This window comes from Myxine glutinosa, chromosome 8, assembly GCF_964187855.1.
Source record: "Myxine glutinosa chromosome 8, kmMyxGlut1.1, whole genome shotgun sequence".
NCBI lineage: Eukaryota > Metazoa > Chordata > Myxini > Myxiniformes > Myxinidae > Myxine > Myxine glutinosa.
In genome coordinates this window covers 155,740,959-155,759,594 of record NC_136268.1, presented here as the reverse complement: position 1 = coordinate 155,759,594, position 18,636 = coordinate 155,740,959, and the positions used below count along the sequence as shown (strand labels likewise).

Sequence of the window (18,636 nt, the reverse complement as noted above, 5' to 3'; positions counted from 1 at the left end):
AAAGTTGGGTGCAAATAATGATATTTATTACTTGTGAAATACTTGACTTGGTGAAATACTTGGTGTGAAAATACTTGGTGAAAAATACTTGGTGTGAAATACTTGGTGAAAAATACTTGGTGTGAAAATACTTGGTGTGAACATACTTGGTGTGAAAATACTTGGTGTGAACATACTTGGTGTGAAAATACTTGGTGGAAAATGAGTGGTGTGAAAATACGTGGTGTGAAAAATACATGGTGTGAAAATACTTGGTGTGAAAATACTTGGTGAAAAATACTTGGTGTGAAAATACTTGGTGAAAAATACGTGGTGTGAAAATACTTGGTGTGAAAATACTTGGTGAACTACTTGGTGAAAAATACTTGGTGCTAATACTTGGTGTGAAACACTTGGTTAATACTTGTGAAAAACCACAAACCGAGCAATATTTCCGACAATGAGCATCAAATGATGAAAATACAATCTCGAAGTTTCGATGGCATTAAATTTTTGTCATTATAATATAATACCGAACTATAAATAACACTCACGTATTTCCTTTCTCCAGTACGAGTTATAAAGTGAGGCCACAACTTCAAAAATGGGAAACAAAAGTCGGGGTCTTCTCGCAGCGGTGACTTTCAGTGCATTATCCGTCCGTGTCAGCGGTCTGTTTACAAGACGCTCATTAAGAGCGGGGACGACATGATAAGAGCGCCAGAATTTGGAGTATGGCATCAGCAACTGATAATCCCGGATGCCAACGGCAGCATATCTCCCTCTCCCTGGCAAAATGCACTTCAGTCCTGACCAAGTAATTCACAAAGTAGCACCTCAGAGCGCGCGACCACCGATACCACCTGGGAGTCCATTGCGGAGCCGACAAAGAAGCGAAGACCGCCGACTGCCAGGTGTATTGCTTTGCGTTACCTGAAAGGTGCAGAATCACCATGGGATTTTCGGTATCGCTTTTCCTGCTAATTTGCACAAATCTATTTATGTACTCGGTGTCCTGCAAGCCCGTCCAGGAAGGTGTCGTCCTGGAATCGGGGGAAGGGACGTGGGGTGACCGAGCCAAGCCAGAGACCGATGATTTTGAAAACGCGTCCGAAGATTATGGCGAAGACCGGGAGGTGGACATGGATGCTTTGGTCGAGTCCATGAAGCAGGAGTTCTTGGCAGGTCTTAATCTCTCCGACATCCCTCCGCATGACCCTGGGAACACGGAGCCGGCACCGCAATACATGCTGGACCTGTATCGACGCTTCGCCAACGACCGCTCATCGATGCCTTCGTCGAACGTGGTGCGCAGTTTCCAGTGTGAAGGTGAGCAACTTCCCCACAAACACCTTGATCAAATTTAAAGGTGTCAAAAAATAGATGTTCACCAAAAATTGCTGCCTTGATAATCGCTCAACTTTGTGTTATTTGTACAAACGTTGAGATGAATGAACACAGAATAGCTAAAGGTGAACAAGTCATACATTGGAACAGATATAAATGAAATATTGTGTACAATCAAATGTTTGTGTGGGTTATATCAGGATCAGTGTCGAGAAAGTTCCCACAAATCGTTTTATCCTCTGGGCAAACGAAACTATTGTGTGGATTGTAGTTAAAACGTACGATTCAAATCTTGGTTTTGGAAGCTTTGAGATATTTGCGATTAGTGTGTGTATAGTTGTAATAGTAGTTGTAATAGTAGTGGTAGTAGTAGTAGTAGTTGGAAAGATAATAGAGGTTTGCGCTCAGGACTCAGGAAAGTTCAGGCAAACATAAGTTTCCTGTTTAATGTCGCCCTTCCTCAACTTCCTCATCCCTGCAAGTCCATGGTTTGAGCCGCAGTGGACGAGGTAGAGCATTTTAAAGAGAAAGCACCACCAAGACAGATGGAGAGTTAAAAGAACATAAAAAACACAAATGACACCTTTATACAAATAATAACAAAGTACCTTGTGGGGAAACACTACAAAGTGCATTATTTACTGTCCACACTGCTATAAAACTCTCGATAGATCGGGAATATTGTGTAGTAGTAGTAGTAGTAGTTGTTGTAGTAGTTGTAGTAGTAATTGTAGTAGTAGTTGTAGTCGAAGTAGTAGTTGTAGTAGTAATTGTAGTAGTAGTTGTAGTCGAAGTAGTAGTTGTAGTTGTAGTCGAAGTAGTAGTTGTTGGAGTTGTAGTAGTAGTTGTAGTTGCCTTTAGTCCATGTACTGAATAAATAATGATGGTAATTTACTTTGTATACAAGGATTTACTTCAGCATTGTACGGAATATTGATATCCATATTAGATGGGATATGCATATCGGTATTGCATGAATGTTGGTATTGTATGGAATATAGATATTGGTATTCGATGGAATACAGATATCAGTATTGGATGGATATTGGTATTCTACAGAATATGGATATGGGTATTGGATGGGATATGGATATAAGTATTGTATGGAATATTGGTATCGGAATTGTATGGAATATGCATGTTGTTATTGTACAGAATATGGATATCAGTATTGGATGGATATCGATATTGTATGGAATATGGATATCGATATTGTATGGAATATGGATGTCAGAATTGTATGGAATATTGATGTTGGAATTGTATGGAATATGGATATTGGTATTTACTGGAAAATGGATATTGGTATTGTATGGAATATGGATATCAGTATTGGATGGATATTGGTATCGGAATTGTATGGAATATGCATGTTGTTATTGTACAGAATATGGATATCAGTATTGGATGGATATCGATATTGTATGGAATATGGATATCGATATTGCATGGAATATGGATGTCAGAATTGTATGGAATATTGATGTTGGGATTGTATGGAATAGGGATATTGGTATTTACTGGAAAATGGATATTGGTATTGTATGGAATATGGATATCAGTATTGGATGGGATATGGATATAAGTATTGTATGGAATATTGGTATCGGAATTGTATGGAATATGCATGTTGTTATTGTACAGAATATGGATATCAGTATTGGATGGATATCGATATTGTATGGAATATGGATATCGATATTGTATGGAATATGGATGTCAGAATTGTATGGAATATTGATGTTGGAATTGTATGGAATATGGATATTGGTATTTACTGGAAAATGGATATTGGTATTGTATACCACCGTTTAGAACCGCAATTACGGTTTACCACCACAATATTGGTATTGTATGGAATATGGATATCAGTATTGGATGGATGTTGGTATTGTATGGAATATGGATATTGATATTGGATGGATGTTGGCATCGGATGGAATATGGATATTGATATTGGATGGATGTTGGCATCGGATGGAATATGGATATTGGTATTTACTGGAAAATGGATATTGGTATTGTATGGAATATGGATATCAGTATTGGATGGATGTTGGTATTGTATGGAATATGGATATTGATATTGGATGGATGTTGGCATCGGATGGAATATGGATATTGGTATTGTATGGAATATGGATATATAATTGTATGGGATATGGATATTGGTATTAACTGGAAAATGTATATTGGTATTGTATGGAATATGGATATTCGTATTGGATATCAGTATTGTATGAAGAAGGAACATTGATACTATATGGAATTGTATAGATATCGTATTCATTCCACTCATCCATTGGTATTGCTATTCTATGGAATGTGGATATCGGTATTACATGAGTGGAGGTTAAATTGAGTCTGGATTTTTGGAGTTTCACCAGAAGGAGGTTACGAGCAGACCGCGTGCGCTCCAGACAAGCCTGAGTTCAGGTGTACCAAGGAAGGACTTTCACGAAGGAGGATGCCCAGGTGGGGACTGGCTTTGGAGGTCAACATAGAATTGGGGTTTCCCCAATGAAGATCGTGGCTGATGGGGAGGACACAGTAGTTTGAATGCCTGTACTTCCTCAAGAGGTTGGTTAAAATAAAGTAGATGAGTGGGTTAGGTAGACAGTCTTTTGGGGGAGACAGAGTGAGAGTTTGAAATTTGTCAGGATTGACAGACATATTCCAAGTATTTAAACGAGACGCTCGCAAAACGCCTTTCATAACTTTGGCCCGTAATGTCTAAAGAGATGGTGCTGCTCTCGTATCTGAGATGGAGGGCCTCTATCCACCAAGTTGGAGAGTTCCTGGTGAATCCTAACTGATTGTCTGAGATCAGGCCGATGGAGGAATGGAAATATTTTGGGTCAAATTTACGAAAGGGGTTTAACGAGTGTCTTGCTAACACGCGCCTAACCCGTAAAGGCTAACACAAATATACTTGTACACACACAGCTAATTACCCGTTTAAATAGCAATTTACGAAGGGACATAAACATCCGTTTAGTTGTCTGTGTCTAAACAGCCGATTGGCCTGTGAAACTCCACCCATTTCTCCAACATCCAATTGAAATTATGCACTTGCATAGAATCTCAGCGCCCCGGATAATAATTGGAGGGGATTTGGCATGTTACTCCTCATTGTCATTTGATCCATGTCATCCTGCATCATATTCAGCAGCGAACAAAAGGATTCCTTCAAGAGATCCATCTATCACTCCTTCGAGATTATCCATCCCTCCTTCCACTCATCTATCCCTCCTTCCCCTCCTCCATCCCTCCTTCCCCTCCTCCATCCCTCCATCCCTCCTTCCACCACTCCATCCCTCCTTCGACTCCTCCATCCCTTCTTCCACTTATCCATCCCTCCAACCATTGATCATGTAAAAGACAATCTGTGTATCCGAGCTCGGGTTCCCACATGTTTACCACTCTGGGTAATCTGGATTGAAACATCGATCATGTTTTAAGTTTGCGTTGTACACGACATTATAAAGTTAATTAGTGGCTATCTATTTATTATGTATGCACATCTGGTGACGTTTTGACACTCCTTCCGTATCCTCACAGTTATTCTAAAGTTAACTTAAACTTCCAGGACGTATAATCAGAGTACAACTGTAGTTATAACTATAACAGTTTTGCCTAATTATTGCTTCAAGGTCATAAACGCGCTCCTAATCAAGTCCTCACCCGACACGTGTTAACGTTTCTTTGTTATTTAAACGCTTGTGATTAGGTTTTTATGTGTAATAGATAAACATTCTTGAGCAATTGGCGATTAACTCTGAACGGGTGATCATGTGATCATCGCACAATTAGCGATTCTACACACGTCTAACTCTTAAACGACTTCCGTAAATTCGGCTCTAAAATCTAAATGTTTACTATGGTGATGGATTCCATGACTTTACGGATAAGTGGAAGTGAATGAATAGACGTTGTGTTAAGAGTGTTTGTTGTGTGTGTGTGTGTGTGTGTGTGTGTGTGTGTGTGTGTGTGTGTGTGTGTGTGTGTGTGTGTGTGTGTGTGTGTGTGTGTGTGTTGCGCACACACACCTGACTTGTATGTTTCGTTAAATTAACCTTTTACAATCGACATGGTAAATATGTAATTTTGTTGTTCTTCCTCCACTTAGGTAGTGTTGTCTGTCTTCACTTGTCTGCAATGAAATGGATTTGTGGAGTAAATGTGATTGTGTACGTACTTGGATACATGGTGACTTATCCATGTCCAAGTTCATATTGGTTGACGCACATGATGTCCGTACAACCCGCACCATTCATGGCAAACGTTAATTCATTGAGGAAAGCAAAGAGCTCTATGGCTGCTGGGTTCGAGAGTCTTCGCCCGAAGGTCACTGTTTAACAAGCACTTTCCGAAGGAAGTGGAAGTCAGATAACATTAAGATCAACAGACTTTGTTCTTATTGTGGAATGGGAGCATCTGTATGGGAATTGCGTGTGCTGTATGACCTCCACATAACAACATACATCACATTCATCATGACTTTATAGCATGTGATTTTACCCAGAATGCTCTGCTTCAATCTTCTTTCAACGCAAACTTCAAGATAACAACGCAGAGAACGGACATCATCGAGGGACGCAATTATATTGTAATGGAGTTATCTATGTCGCTGTGATTAACAGTCATTGACTTTGATTGAAACATAATCCATGATGTCCTCGGTTTCTTGACAAAAGCTGTCCGGTGTGGGTTCGATTCCCGAACCCAATATGGAATCGTCCCCCTGGAGCTTAGTAAACAAAACTTTGTATCGATGAGTACGAGCTTTTCCAAATGGGACTTTAAGCGGGTTTTAAGTGATTCTTCATCATTGAGAGATCGGCCTAAATACCACGAAATGGATACGATATGGATGGAAAAAGTTATGGGCCGGTTGTGAAAAAACCAGGTGCATGAGTTCGGTAGGTAACAAGAACAAGTTCACTAGATGTTGCTTAACGTCAGATGCTGATCTAGCCTATCAGTGAGATCCAAAACATCATGGTCCAAATTTACTAAAACGACTAGGGAGCGTCTTGCTAACACACGCCTAACCTTTAAACGCAGACAAAAACATATTTGTACGCGCACAGGTTATCACACGTCTAACTAGATGGTATTCATAGAGTACTTACCCTGCGCAGTCAACTTGTTGTGAGCCAGCTCTCTTGTTTTTGAACATTTTTTATTTGATCCAATATGGCTGCCAGACCACGTGAGCGATGACATCATAAATTTATATTCTCTAATATAATTGTTGCATAGATCACGCTCAATACATTTCAAACTGATCAGACTAAGCGTTGTCCCTGTCGAATTATGACGTCATAATTATGGCACCAATGACGTCATCGTTAACAAAACCTATTCCCCATATGAAGTTCTGTACAATGAGCCATGTTTCAATTTTTTCCATGCAGCGGTTTTGGAGATATAGAGGTCCAACATTTTTCCGTTTTTCCAAGATGGCGCCTTACCAGATGACCTATGACGTCATGATTATCATTAAAATATTATACAGGAGGAGGCGCTCATTGTGAAAAATTCGTGGCCATGAGGCCAACAGTTGCTGAGAAAAAAAATTTCACAATGATGGGATAAGTGTTGCATTTGATGAATTATGACATCATAACAAAGGCACCGATGACATCATCATTAACATATCTTATTCCGCAAGGGGAGTACTTGACAATGAGCCATGTTTCAATTTTTTTCATGGAGCGGTTTTGGAGATAGAGGTGCAACTTTTTCCGATTTTTTCCCAAGATGGCGTCTGTACCACGTGGCCTATGACGTCATGATTATCATTAAAATATTCCACATGAGCCGCTCCTATGGTGAAAATTTCGTGCCCATCAGACCAACAGTTGCTGAGAAAAATATTTCACAATGATCGGATAAGTGTTGTACTTGTCGAATTATGACGTCATAACCAAGGCACCAATTACATCATCATTAACATATCTTATTTCACAAGGGGAGTACTTGACAGTGAGCCATGTTTCAATTTTTTCCATGGAGCTGTTTCGGAGATATAGAGGTGCAACTTTTTTCGATTTTTTTCCAAGATGGCGTCTCTACCACGTGACCTATGACGTTATAATTATCATTAAAAAATTATATAGGAGGAGGCACTCCTATGGTGAAAATTTCGTGTCCATCGGACTAACAGTTGCAGAGGAATTTTTGTTTTATTCATACTGATCAGATCAAGCATTGTACTTGTCGGATTATGACGTCATAATTAAGGCACCGATGACATCACCATCAACACATCTTATTCCCCATTGTGGGTCCTTTACAGTGAACCATGTTTCCATTTTTTCCATTGAGCGGTTTGGGAGATATAGAGGTGTAAATTTTTTCCAAGATGGCGTCCGTACCACGTCACCTATGACGTCATAATTATGAATAAAAAAATTATACAGGCGGAGGCGCTTCTATGGTAAACGTTCTTGTCAATCGGACCAATGGTTGCCGAGAAAATGGATTTTAAAAATGCAGACACGTACGGCACACAAACACGTACGCACAGGAATGCTTAACCCCGCTTTTCGCTTCGCGAGCTCAGGTTAAATATCTATTTACAAAGGGAGATAAACATCCATTTAGTTGTTAAACAGCCGATTAGCAGTGAAACTCCGCACATTCCTCCAACATCCAATTGAAATGATGCACCTGCATTGGCTGCATAGAATGAAAGCACCACGGACAATTGTTGGAGGGGATTCGCCACATTTGCTCCTCATCGCACCTTGATCCAGGTAATCTTACATGAGATACAACAACCAACGAAACGATTTCTTCTCGAAATTATTCATCCCTCCTTCCACTTATCCTTCCCTCCTTCCACTCATCCATCCCTCCTTCCACTCCTCCCTCCCTCCTTCCACTCCTCCATCCATCCTTCCACTCCTGCAACCTTCCTTCCACTCATCCATCCCTCCTTCCACTTATCCATCCCTCCTTCCACTCATCCATCCCTCCTTCCACTTATCCATCCCTCCTTCCACTCATCCATCCCTCCTTCCACTTCTCCATCTCTCCTTCCACTCCTCCATCCATCCTTCCACTCCTGCATCCTTCCCTCCACGACTCAATCCCTCCTTCCTCTCCTTCATCCCTCCATCCCTCCTTCCACTCCTTCATCCCTCCATCCCTCCTTCCACTCCTACATCCTTCCTTCCACGACTCAATCCCTTCTTCCACTCCTTCATCCCTCCTTCGACTCCTCCATCCATCCTTCCACTACTGCATCCTTCCTTCCATGACTCAATCCCTCCTTCCACTTATCCATCCCTCCTTCCACTTATCCATCCCTCCTTCCACTAATCCATCCCTCCTTCCACTTCTCCATCCCTCCTTCCACTCCTCCATCCCTCCTTCCACTCCTCCATCCATCCTTCCACTCCTGCATCCTTCCTTCCACTACTCAAACCATTCTTGCACTCCTTCATCCCTCCATCCCTCCTTCCACTCCTCCATCCCTCCTTCGACTCCTCCATCCCTCCTTCCATTCCTCCATCCCTCCTTCCACTACTCAATCCCTTCTTCCACTCCTTCATCCCTCCATCACTCCTTCCACTCCTCCATCCCTCCTTCCACTCCTCCATCCCTCCTTCGACTCCTCCATCCCTCCTTCCACTTATCCATCCCTCCAACCATTGATCATGTAAAAGACAATCTGCGTATCCGAGCTCGGGTTCCCACATGTTTACCACTCTGGGTAATCTGGATTGAAACATCGATCATGTTTTATGTTTGCGTTGTACACGACATTATAAAGTTAATTAGTGGCTATCTATTTATTATGTATGCACATCTGGTGACGTATTGACACTCCTTCCGTACCCTCACAGTTATTCTAAAGTTAACTTAAACTTCCAGGACATATAATCAGAGTACAACTGTAGTTATAACTATAACAGTTTTGTTTCAAAGCCTTAAACGCGCTCGTAAACAAACCCTTGCCGACACGTGTTAAAGTTTCTTTGTTATTTAGACGTTTGTGATTAGGTTTTGATGTGTATTAGATAAACAACCACTCAGGCGATTAACTTTGAATGCAGGATCATGCGATCATCGCACAATCAGGGATTCTACACGCGTCTAGTTTTGGCGGAGGTGTGTGCTGCACCGAGTCCTGGCGGAGGTGTGTGCTCCACCGAGTCGTGGCGGAGGTGTGTGCTCCACCGAGTCGTGGCGGAGGTGTGTGCTGCACCGAGTTGTGTTGGAGGTGTGTGCTGCACCGAGTTGTGTTGGAGGTGTGTGCTGCACCGAGTTGTGTTGGAAGTGTGTGCTCCACCGAGTCGTGGCGGAGGTGTGTGCTCCACCGAGTCGTGGCGGAGGTGTGTGCTCCACCGAGTCGTGGCGGAGGTGTGTGCTGCACCGAGTCCTGGTGGAGGTGTGTGCTGCACCGAGTCCTGGTGGAGGTGTGTGCTGCACCGAGTTGTGTTGGAGGTGTGTGCTCCACCGAGTGTGTTGGAGGTGCGTGCTGCACCGAGTTGTGTTGGAGGTGTGTACTGCACCGAGTTCTGTTGGAGGTGTGTGCTGCACCGAGTTCTGTTGGAGGTGTGTGCTGCACCGAGTCCTGGCGGAGGTGTGTGCTGCACCGAGTCCTGGCGGAGGTGTGTGCTGCACAGAGTTGTGTTGGAGGTGTGTGCTCCACCGAGTTGTGTTGGAGGGGCGTGCTGCACCGAGTCGTGGCGGAGGTGTGTGCTTCACAGAGTCGTGTTGGAGGTGTATGCTGCACCGGGTTGTGTTGGAGGTGCGTGCTGCACAGAGTCCTGGCGGAGGTGTGTGCTCCACCGAGTTGTGCTGGAGGTGTGTGCTCCACCGAGTTGTGCTGGAGGTGTGTGCTCCACCGAGTCGTGGCGGAGGTGTGCTCCACCGAGTTGTGTTGGAGGTGTGTGCTCCACCGAGTTGTGTTGGAGGTGTGTGCTCCACCGAGCCGTGGCGGAGGGGTGTGCTGCACCGAGTCCTGGCGGAGGTGTGTGCTGCACCGAGTCCTGGCGGAGGTGTGTGCTGCACAGTGTCCTGGCGGAGGTGTGTGCTGCACCGAGTCCTGGCGGAGTTGTGTGCTGCACCGAGTCGTGGCGGAGGTGTGTGCTGCACCGAGTCGTGGCGGAGGTGTGTGCTGCACCGAGTCCTGGCGGAGGTGTGTGCTGCACCGAGTCGTGGCGGAGGGGTGTGCTGCACCGAGTCCTGGCGGAGGGGTGTGCTGCACCGAGTCCTGGCGGAGGTGTGTAATGTAACATAAATAATGTAACCTTGGTCCCAGGTCCAAATGAAGGAAACCGTGACAATCCTTACTTGTAGGATGTGAACATATTGAAGAGGATTATTTTGCTTTTCTGGGAAACTTGGGATATTTATTTATAAATATATTAAACTTTTACGGAGAGTAAAAAGAAAAGGTAGTGATGGTGTAACCACAGGTGCATGGGACAAGCAGGTGAATGAGGTATATAGAATATCGTCACAAAGAATGTTTGAAAAATAATCAGCCAAATGATTCCGTGAGATTCCACCACGACTACTACGATCATTACTACTACTAATACTATTATAAAAGCCCAAATGATTCCCACATTATTGTGGGTATAGCCAAAGAACATTTGTGATTTGTGGCCCAAATATTTGAAGAACCAGGTGGCCAGGCCCGACATTCTAAATACCACGTGACATGTATAAATAACATATGGATCCTACAAGTGATTTCTTTGACCTGGAACTGTCTCCTGTTTTCTTTCCTCGTTTCACCATGGACAGAGACACTGCATCACCTGTACAACATGCCTACAATCGGTGCATGCCTGCAGACCGCACTCGAACATGACACACGGTGTAACATGTGTACACCATGCAGACCGTACTCGAAATTGACACACGGTGTAACATGTGTACACCATGCAGACCGTACCCGAATATGACACACGGTGTAACATGGGTACACCATGCAGACCGTACTCGAATATGACACACGGTGTAACATGTGTACACCATGCAGACCGTACTCGCATATGACACACGGTGTAACATGTGTACACCATGCAGACCGTACTCGAAATTGACACACGGTGTAACATGTGTACACCATGCAGACCGTACCCGAATATGACACACGGTGTAACATGGGTACACCATGCAGACCGTACTCGAATATGACACACGGTGTAACATGTGTACACCATGCAGACCGTTCTCGCATATGACACACGGTGTAACATGTGTACACCATGCAGACCGTACTCGAAATTGACACACGATGTAACAAGTGTACACCATGCAGACCGTACTCGAAATTGACACACGGTGTAACATGTGTACACCATGCAGACCGTACTCGAAATTAACACACGGTGTAACATGTGTACACCATGCAGACCGTACTCGCATATGACACACGGTGTAACATGTGTACACCATGCAGACCGTACTCGAATATGACACACGGTGTAACATGTGTACACCATGCAGACCGTACTCGAATATGACACACGGTGTAACATGTGTACACCATGCAGATCGTACTCGTACATGAGACACGGTGTAACATGTGCACACTATGCAGACTGTACTCGTACATGACAAACGGTGTAACATGTGTACACTATGCAGACCGTACTCGTACATGAGACACGGTGTAACATGTGCACACTATGCGGACCGTACTCGTACATGACAAACGGTGTAACATGTGTACACCATGCAGACAGTACTCGAATATGACACACGGTGTAACATGTGTACACCTTGCAGACCGTACTCGAACATGACACACGGTGTAACATGTGCACACCATGCAGATCGTACTCCAACATGACACACGGTGTAACATGTGCACACTATGCAGATCGGAGTCGTACATGACATGTGTACGATCGGACATGTGTACGATCGGACATCATGACATGTGTACGACCGTGTACGATCGGAGTCGTACACGGTGTAACATGTGTACACTAACGAACCATGGACGTGCCCTTTATCATCTTCATTACTTACACCACAATGCATATTAAGTCCCCTCCACCTGTCGGATTAGGGGTGCTTATACCTGGTGCAGAGTTTGTTTCTACAATTTGTGCCCCCAATTTTTAATGGTACCTCAGAGTTTCTTAGACCCATCGGGGTACTAAACCACCATTTAGACCCATCGGAGTACTAAACCACGATTTAGACCCATCGGACTACTAAACCACCATTTAGACCCATCAGAGTACTAGACCACCATTTAGACCCATCAGAGTACTAGACCACCATTTAGACCCATCGGAGTACTAGACCACCATTTAGACCCATCGGAGTACTAAACCACGATTTAGACCCATCAGAGTACTAAACCACGATTTATACCCATCGGAGTACTAAACCACGATTTAGACCCATCGGAGTACTAAACCACGATTTAGACCCATCGGAGCACTAAACCACCATTTAGACCCATCGGAGTACTAAACCACGATTTAGACCCATCGGAGTACAAAACCACCATTTAGACCCATCGGAGTACAAAACCACCATTTAGACCCATCGGAGTACTAAACCACCATTTAGACCCATCAGAGTCCTAAAGCACCATTTAGACCCATCAGAGTACTAAAGCACCATTTAGACCCATCGGAGTACTAAACCACCATTTAGAATTTTGTTGTCTTTACCTCCACTACAGGTTGATGCAGGTTGTGTTTTTACCCCTGTCTGTTTGTCTGTCTGCTTGTCTGTCTGCCTGTCTGTCTGCCTGTCTGTCTGTTTTTGGACAGGATATTTGGTCTGTCTGTTTATCTGTCTGTTTATCTGTCTGTTTATCTGTCTGTTTATCTGTCTGTTTGTCTGTCTGTTTATCTGTCTGTTTGTCTGTCTGTCTGTCTGTCTGTCTGTTTTTGGACAGGATATTTGGTCTGTCTGTTTATCTGTCTGTTTATCTGTCTGTTCATCTGTCTGTTTGTCTGTCCATTTGTCTGTAGACAGGATATTTGGTCTGCTTGTCTTTCTGTCTGTCTGCCTGTCTGTTTGTCAGTCTGTCTGGCCTGTTTGTCTGTCTGGTTGTAGACAGGATATTTGGTCTGTTTGTCTGTCTGTTTGTAGACAGGATATTTGGTCTGTTTGTCTGCTTGTCTGTTTGTCTTTTCTTTGTCTGTATATTTGTCTGTTTGTTTGTCAGTCTGTCTGTCTGTCTGTTTGTCAACAGGGTATTTGGTCTGTTTGTCTCCATTTAGTGGAGAGGTCGGGTGTGTGACAAGGACGAATCGATTCGGTTTTGGTGAAGATCCGAATACGGATCCAGATCCGAGAATTTTAAAATTCTTTTAAGTGATTCTTCACCATTGAGAGATTGATAGGGCCAAAACGATATATAACATGATATTTCAAAAGGTTGTGGACGGATTATGACAAGTTTGTGGATGAGGTTGGGTAAGTGAAAGGAACAAGCTGATTCGATTTTGGTTCAGGTCCGTATCCAGATCGGGCTGGGAATTTTGGAATTAAATTTTGCATCAATAATGGGAATAACAAGTATGAGGGGTTGACATAATTTTTTTGACCTTGACTTAATTTTTGAGGTCATGACCTGATATACATTTTTACATTTTTCACCCTAACCCGACTCAGTCTTGTGCAATCTGACCGAAATTGTCCTCTCTAGATACTGTAAAGCAAATCCGATGTACGCCTCATTTACTTCATACCCCTCCGAGTTAAAGGTCAAGGTCAAATGGCGATCTTTAAAAAAAATGTCCCGGTTTTTTTGTAACCGCGCAATTTTGCCAATGTGGGATCTCAAAGATCCCTTGACCTTCCAAGATGTTCTTGCATCATAATATTTTACCTGCACTGGAGTTGTGCACCTGATATTTAATTCGTGTCCTTGACCTACATTTTTCGGATTGTGACCTAATTAACCAAAAAACACCTTTTTGATCATAACTTGGATAATTTTCCTCCAATTTTCATGATGTTGAGTTTTTTGGATAGATTGTACATTGGGACACATTCTCTTTATTTACACTCTATCCCTAAATGTTGAAGGTCAAGGTCATAAATTGTGGTCCAAAAAAAAAAATGGCTATCATTGGATGTGGGCCAAGGGTGAGGCTTACCTTGGCGATCGCTTTGTGATCGCAGATATCTAGTTACCCTGTGCTCGCGAAGCGAAAAGCGGGGTTAAGCATTCAGGTACCTGTCTGTTGAGGATGATTTTGAAATCATCCTCAACACGTACATTCAGGTACCTGTACGTGTGTCGTGTGCCGTACGTGTGTCGTGTGCCGTACGTGTCTGCATTTTAAAAATTCATTTTCTCAGCAACCGTTGGTCCGATTGACATGAAATTTTCATCGTAGGAGCGCCTCCTCATGTAGAATATTGTAATGATTATGACGTCATATGTCACGTGGTACAAGCGCCATCTTGGAAAAACTTCGCACCCCTATATCTCTGAAACCACTCCATGGAAAAAATGGAGACCTGGCTCATTGTCAACTACTCCCCATAGGGAATAAGATATGTTAATGATGATGTCGTCGGTGCCTTCGTTATGACGTCATAATTCGACAAGTACAACACTAATCCGATTATTATTTTAAAAAAATTCAGCAACTGTTGGTCTGATGGACACAATTTTCACCATAGGAGCTCCTCCTCCTTTCGAATATATTAATGATACTCATGACGTCATTCATGACGTCATAGCATAGGTCATGTGGTACAGGCGCCAACTTGGAAAAACTGAAAAATGTTGCACCTCTATGTCTCCAAACCCGCTGCTTGGAAAAATTTTAAACGTGGCTCATTGTAAAGAACTCCATATGGGGAATAGGTGCTGTTAACGATGACGTCATAATTCGACAAGGACAACGCTTAGTCTGATCAGTTTGAAATGTATTATTTACAAACGACCTTCGCGAACACGTGTGTAAGATTCAGAGCGTGTGTTTGTTTAATCATCCTCAACACGATCATCTTTTTGCAGAAGTGATTACGAGCGCCGATGAAGACGGGCCCATCAATGAGAACGTCCTTCAATTCAACGTCTCCATCCCGGCCCATGAGCATATCACCATGGCGGAGCTGCGCTTCAGCATCTCGAGTCGGGGCGGCGACCGCGCGGGTCGTGGGGCAACCGTGGCGACCGCGACCGTTTACCAGGTGCTCGAGGACGAAGAGGCCGACGGGAGCGAAGCGGCGAACCGCGACGTCCTTTCCCTGCTCGTCTCCCGCCATCTCGTGGTCACCGACGGTCCCTGGCATTCGTTCGACGTGACGTTAGCCGTGCGGCGATGGGCGCGGACGGGCCGAACGAGGCATTACCTGGAGGTACGCTTGACCAATGGCGGCCGCCCGGGCTCTCTGAGTCTCGGCCGACATCCAGGCTCGGAGCCTTTACTCCTGGTCTTTTCTGACGATAACGCCGGGCACGGAGTCGACGAAGTTAACGAGTTGGTAGCGCGGGAGAAGGGAGCCGTCGGACAACTATTAGAGGATACCGAGACGTCGTCTGCAGCCCTGGCGGAAATCCTGGACGAGGTGTTGGACGATCAGATCCCAGACATGGCGTACGAAGGTCTCCCGAGGACGAGGCGACACGCAAAGCGCAACTTCTGCAAACGCACGTCGCTCTTCGTGAAATTTAAGGAGATCGGGTGGGATTCCTGGATCATAGCCCCTCCGGGATACGAAGCTTACGAATGCACGGGACAGTGTCACTTCCCGCTGACCGACCACCTGTCGCCCACGAAACACGCCATCGTCAAGACCCTCATGCACCTGTCACACCCGGACCGGGTGGCCAAAGCGTGCTGTGTCCCCACGAAGCTCGACTCCATCTCCATCCTGTACCGTGACAAAGCCGGAGCGTTTACCTACAAGTACAAATACGAAGGCATGATGGTCGCCGAATGTGGGTGTAGATAGGGGATGCATAGACCTACATAGTCAGTTGTGCACCATGACGTAACTGCAGAAGGTTATCTGATTTATTTATCGCATATGGATTCATGGGATAGTTATATTTGTATGTATGTATCATGTATGTACTATTATAGGGATAAAGAATGGAAAAAGAATGTCCAAAGTGTAATCTGTCTGATGAAGCATAGTTTCATGTCAATTGTAGATCCGGGTTCAGTTTTAACACACACACACACACACACACACACACACACACACACACACACACACACACACACACACATACACACACACGACACGAACACACAGACAAGTACACACACATACATACACACACACACATAAGTACACACAGACAAGTACACACAAAAGTACACATATACAAGTACACACACACGTGTACACACATACACACACACACACACGACATGTGCACACAGACACACACCCACGACACGCACACACACACATGTATGTACACACACATACACACACACACGTACACACATATACACACACACGACACGAACACACAGACAAGTACACACACATACATACACACACACATAAGTACACACAGACAAGTACACACAAAAGTACACATATACAAGTACACACACGTGTACACACACACACGTGTACACACACACACACACGTGTACACACATACACACACACACACGACATGTACGCACAGACACACACCCACGACACGCACACACACACATGTATGTACACACACATACACACACACACGTACACACACACACGTACACACACACACGTACACACACACACACACACACACACACACACACACACACACACACACACACACACACACACACACACACTCTTTGGGTTGAGGTTTGTACCTAATAATTGCTCAGCCAAAATGTGAATATGTGTACAAATGTTATCGATATGATGTAAATTGTGTACAATAATTATTTAAATGCCGGAGTAAATAAGTTAACGATTTAACATTTACCATTGTATAGATTATACAATGAGAGGACAGATTATACAATGAGAGGGCAATGTCTAATCCACAAAGATTTGTACTTACATTTCCTCATCAGATGTAATATTTAAATTTTAAACGAAATACAAGGTATAAAAAACGTATGTGAAGGTAATAAAACTTGTGATGGAAATCATCACATTCTTGTCTTCACGATGGGAGGATCGGAGACCCGTCTTCGTGCCCTCATCTCCATCTTCGTGCCCTCATCTCCATATTCGTGTCCTCATCTCCATCTTCGTGTCCTCATCTCCATCTTCGTGTCCTCATCTCCATCCTCTTGCCCTCATCTCCATCTTCGTGTCCTCATCTCCATCTTCGTGCCCTCATCTCCATCCTCTTGCCCTCATCTCCATCTTCGTGTCCTCATCTCCATCTTCGTGCCCTCATCTCCATCCTCTTGCCCTCATCTCCATCTTCGTGCCCTCATCTCCATCCTCTTGCCCTCATCTCCATCTTCGTGCCCTCATCTCCATATTCGTGTCCTCATCTCCATCCTCTTGCCCTCATCTCCATCCTCTTGCCCTCATCTCCATCTTCGTGTCCTCATCTCCATCTTCGTGCCCTCATCTCCATCCTCTTGCCCTCATCTCCATCTTCGTGCCCTCATCTCCATCCTCTTGCCCTCACCTCCATCTTCGTGCCCTCATCTCCATATTCGTGTCCTCATCTCCATCCTCTTGCCCTCATCTCCATCTTCGTGCCCTCATCTCCATCTTCGTGTCCTCGTCCCCATCTCCGTGCCCTCGTCCCCATCTCCGTGCCCTCGTCCCCATCTCCGTGCCCTCGTCCCCATCTCCGTGTCCTCGTCCCCATCTCCGTGCCCTCATCCCCATCTCCGTGCCCACGTCCCCGTCTCCTTGCCCTCGTCTCCATGCCCTTCTCCCCATCTTCGTGTTCTCATCCCCATCTCCGTGTCCTCATCCCCGTCTCCGTGCCCTCGTCCCCATCTCCGTGCCCTCGTCCCCATCTCCGTGCCCTCGTCCCCACCTCCATGCCCTCATCCCCATCTCCGTGCCCTCGTCTACATGCCCTCATCCCCATCTCCATGCCCTCGTCCCCATCTCCGTGCCCTCGTCCCCATCTCTGTGGCCTTGTCCCCATCTCCGTGCCCTCATCCCCATCTCAGTGCCCACGTCCCCGTCTCCTTGCCCTCGTTTCCATGCCCTCATCTCCATCTTCGTGCCCTCATCTCCATATTCGTGTCCTCATCTCCATCCTCTTGCCCTCATCTCCATCTTCGTGTCCTCATCTCCATCTTCGTGTCCTCGTCCCCATCTCCGTGCCCTCGTCCCCATCTCCGTGCCCTCGTCCCCATCTCCGTGCCCTCGTCCCCATCTCCGTGCCCTCACCCCCATATCCTTGCCCTTGTC

The 18,636-nt window shown here is 44.8% G+C and overlaps 1 protein-coding gene across 1 annotated transcript; it reads left to right on the top strand.

The window, feature by feature from the left end:
* Nucleotides 1–932: 932 nt before the first annotated feature.
* On the top strand, nucleotides 933–16,981 carry BMP10 (bone morphogenetic protein 10). Its single transcript, XM_068125671.2, has 2 exons — nucleotides 933–1,308; nucleotides 15,302–16,981. Exons 1-2 carry the CDS (start codon nucleotides 933–935, stop codon nucleotides 16,240–16,242), a joined length of 1,317 nt encoding a protein of 438 aa, XP_067981772.1. The 3' UTR covers nucleotides 16,243–16,981.
* The last annotated feature ends 1,655 nt before the right edge of the window (nucleotides 16,982–18,636 follow it).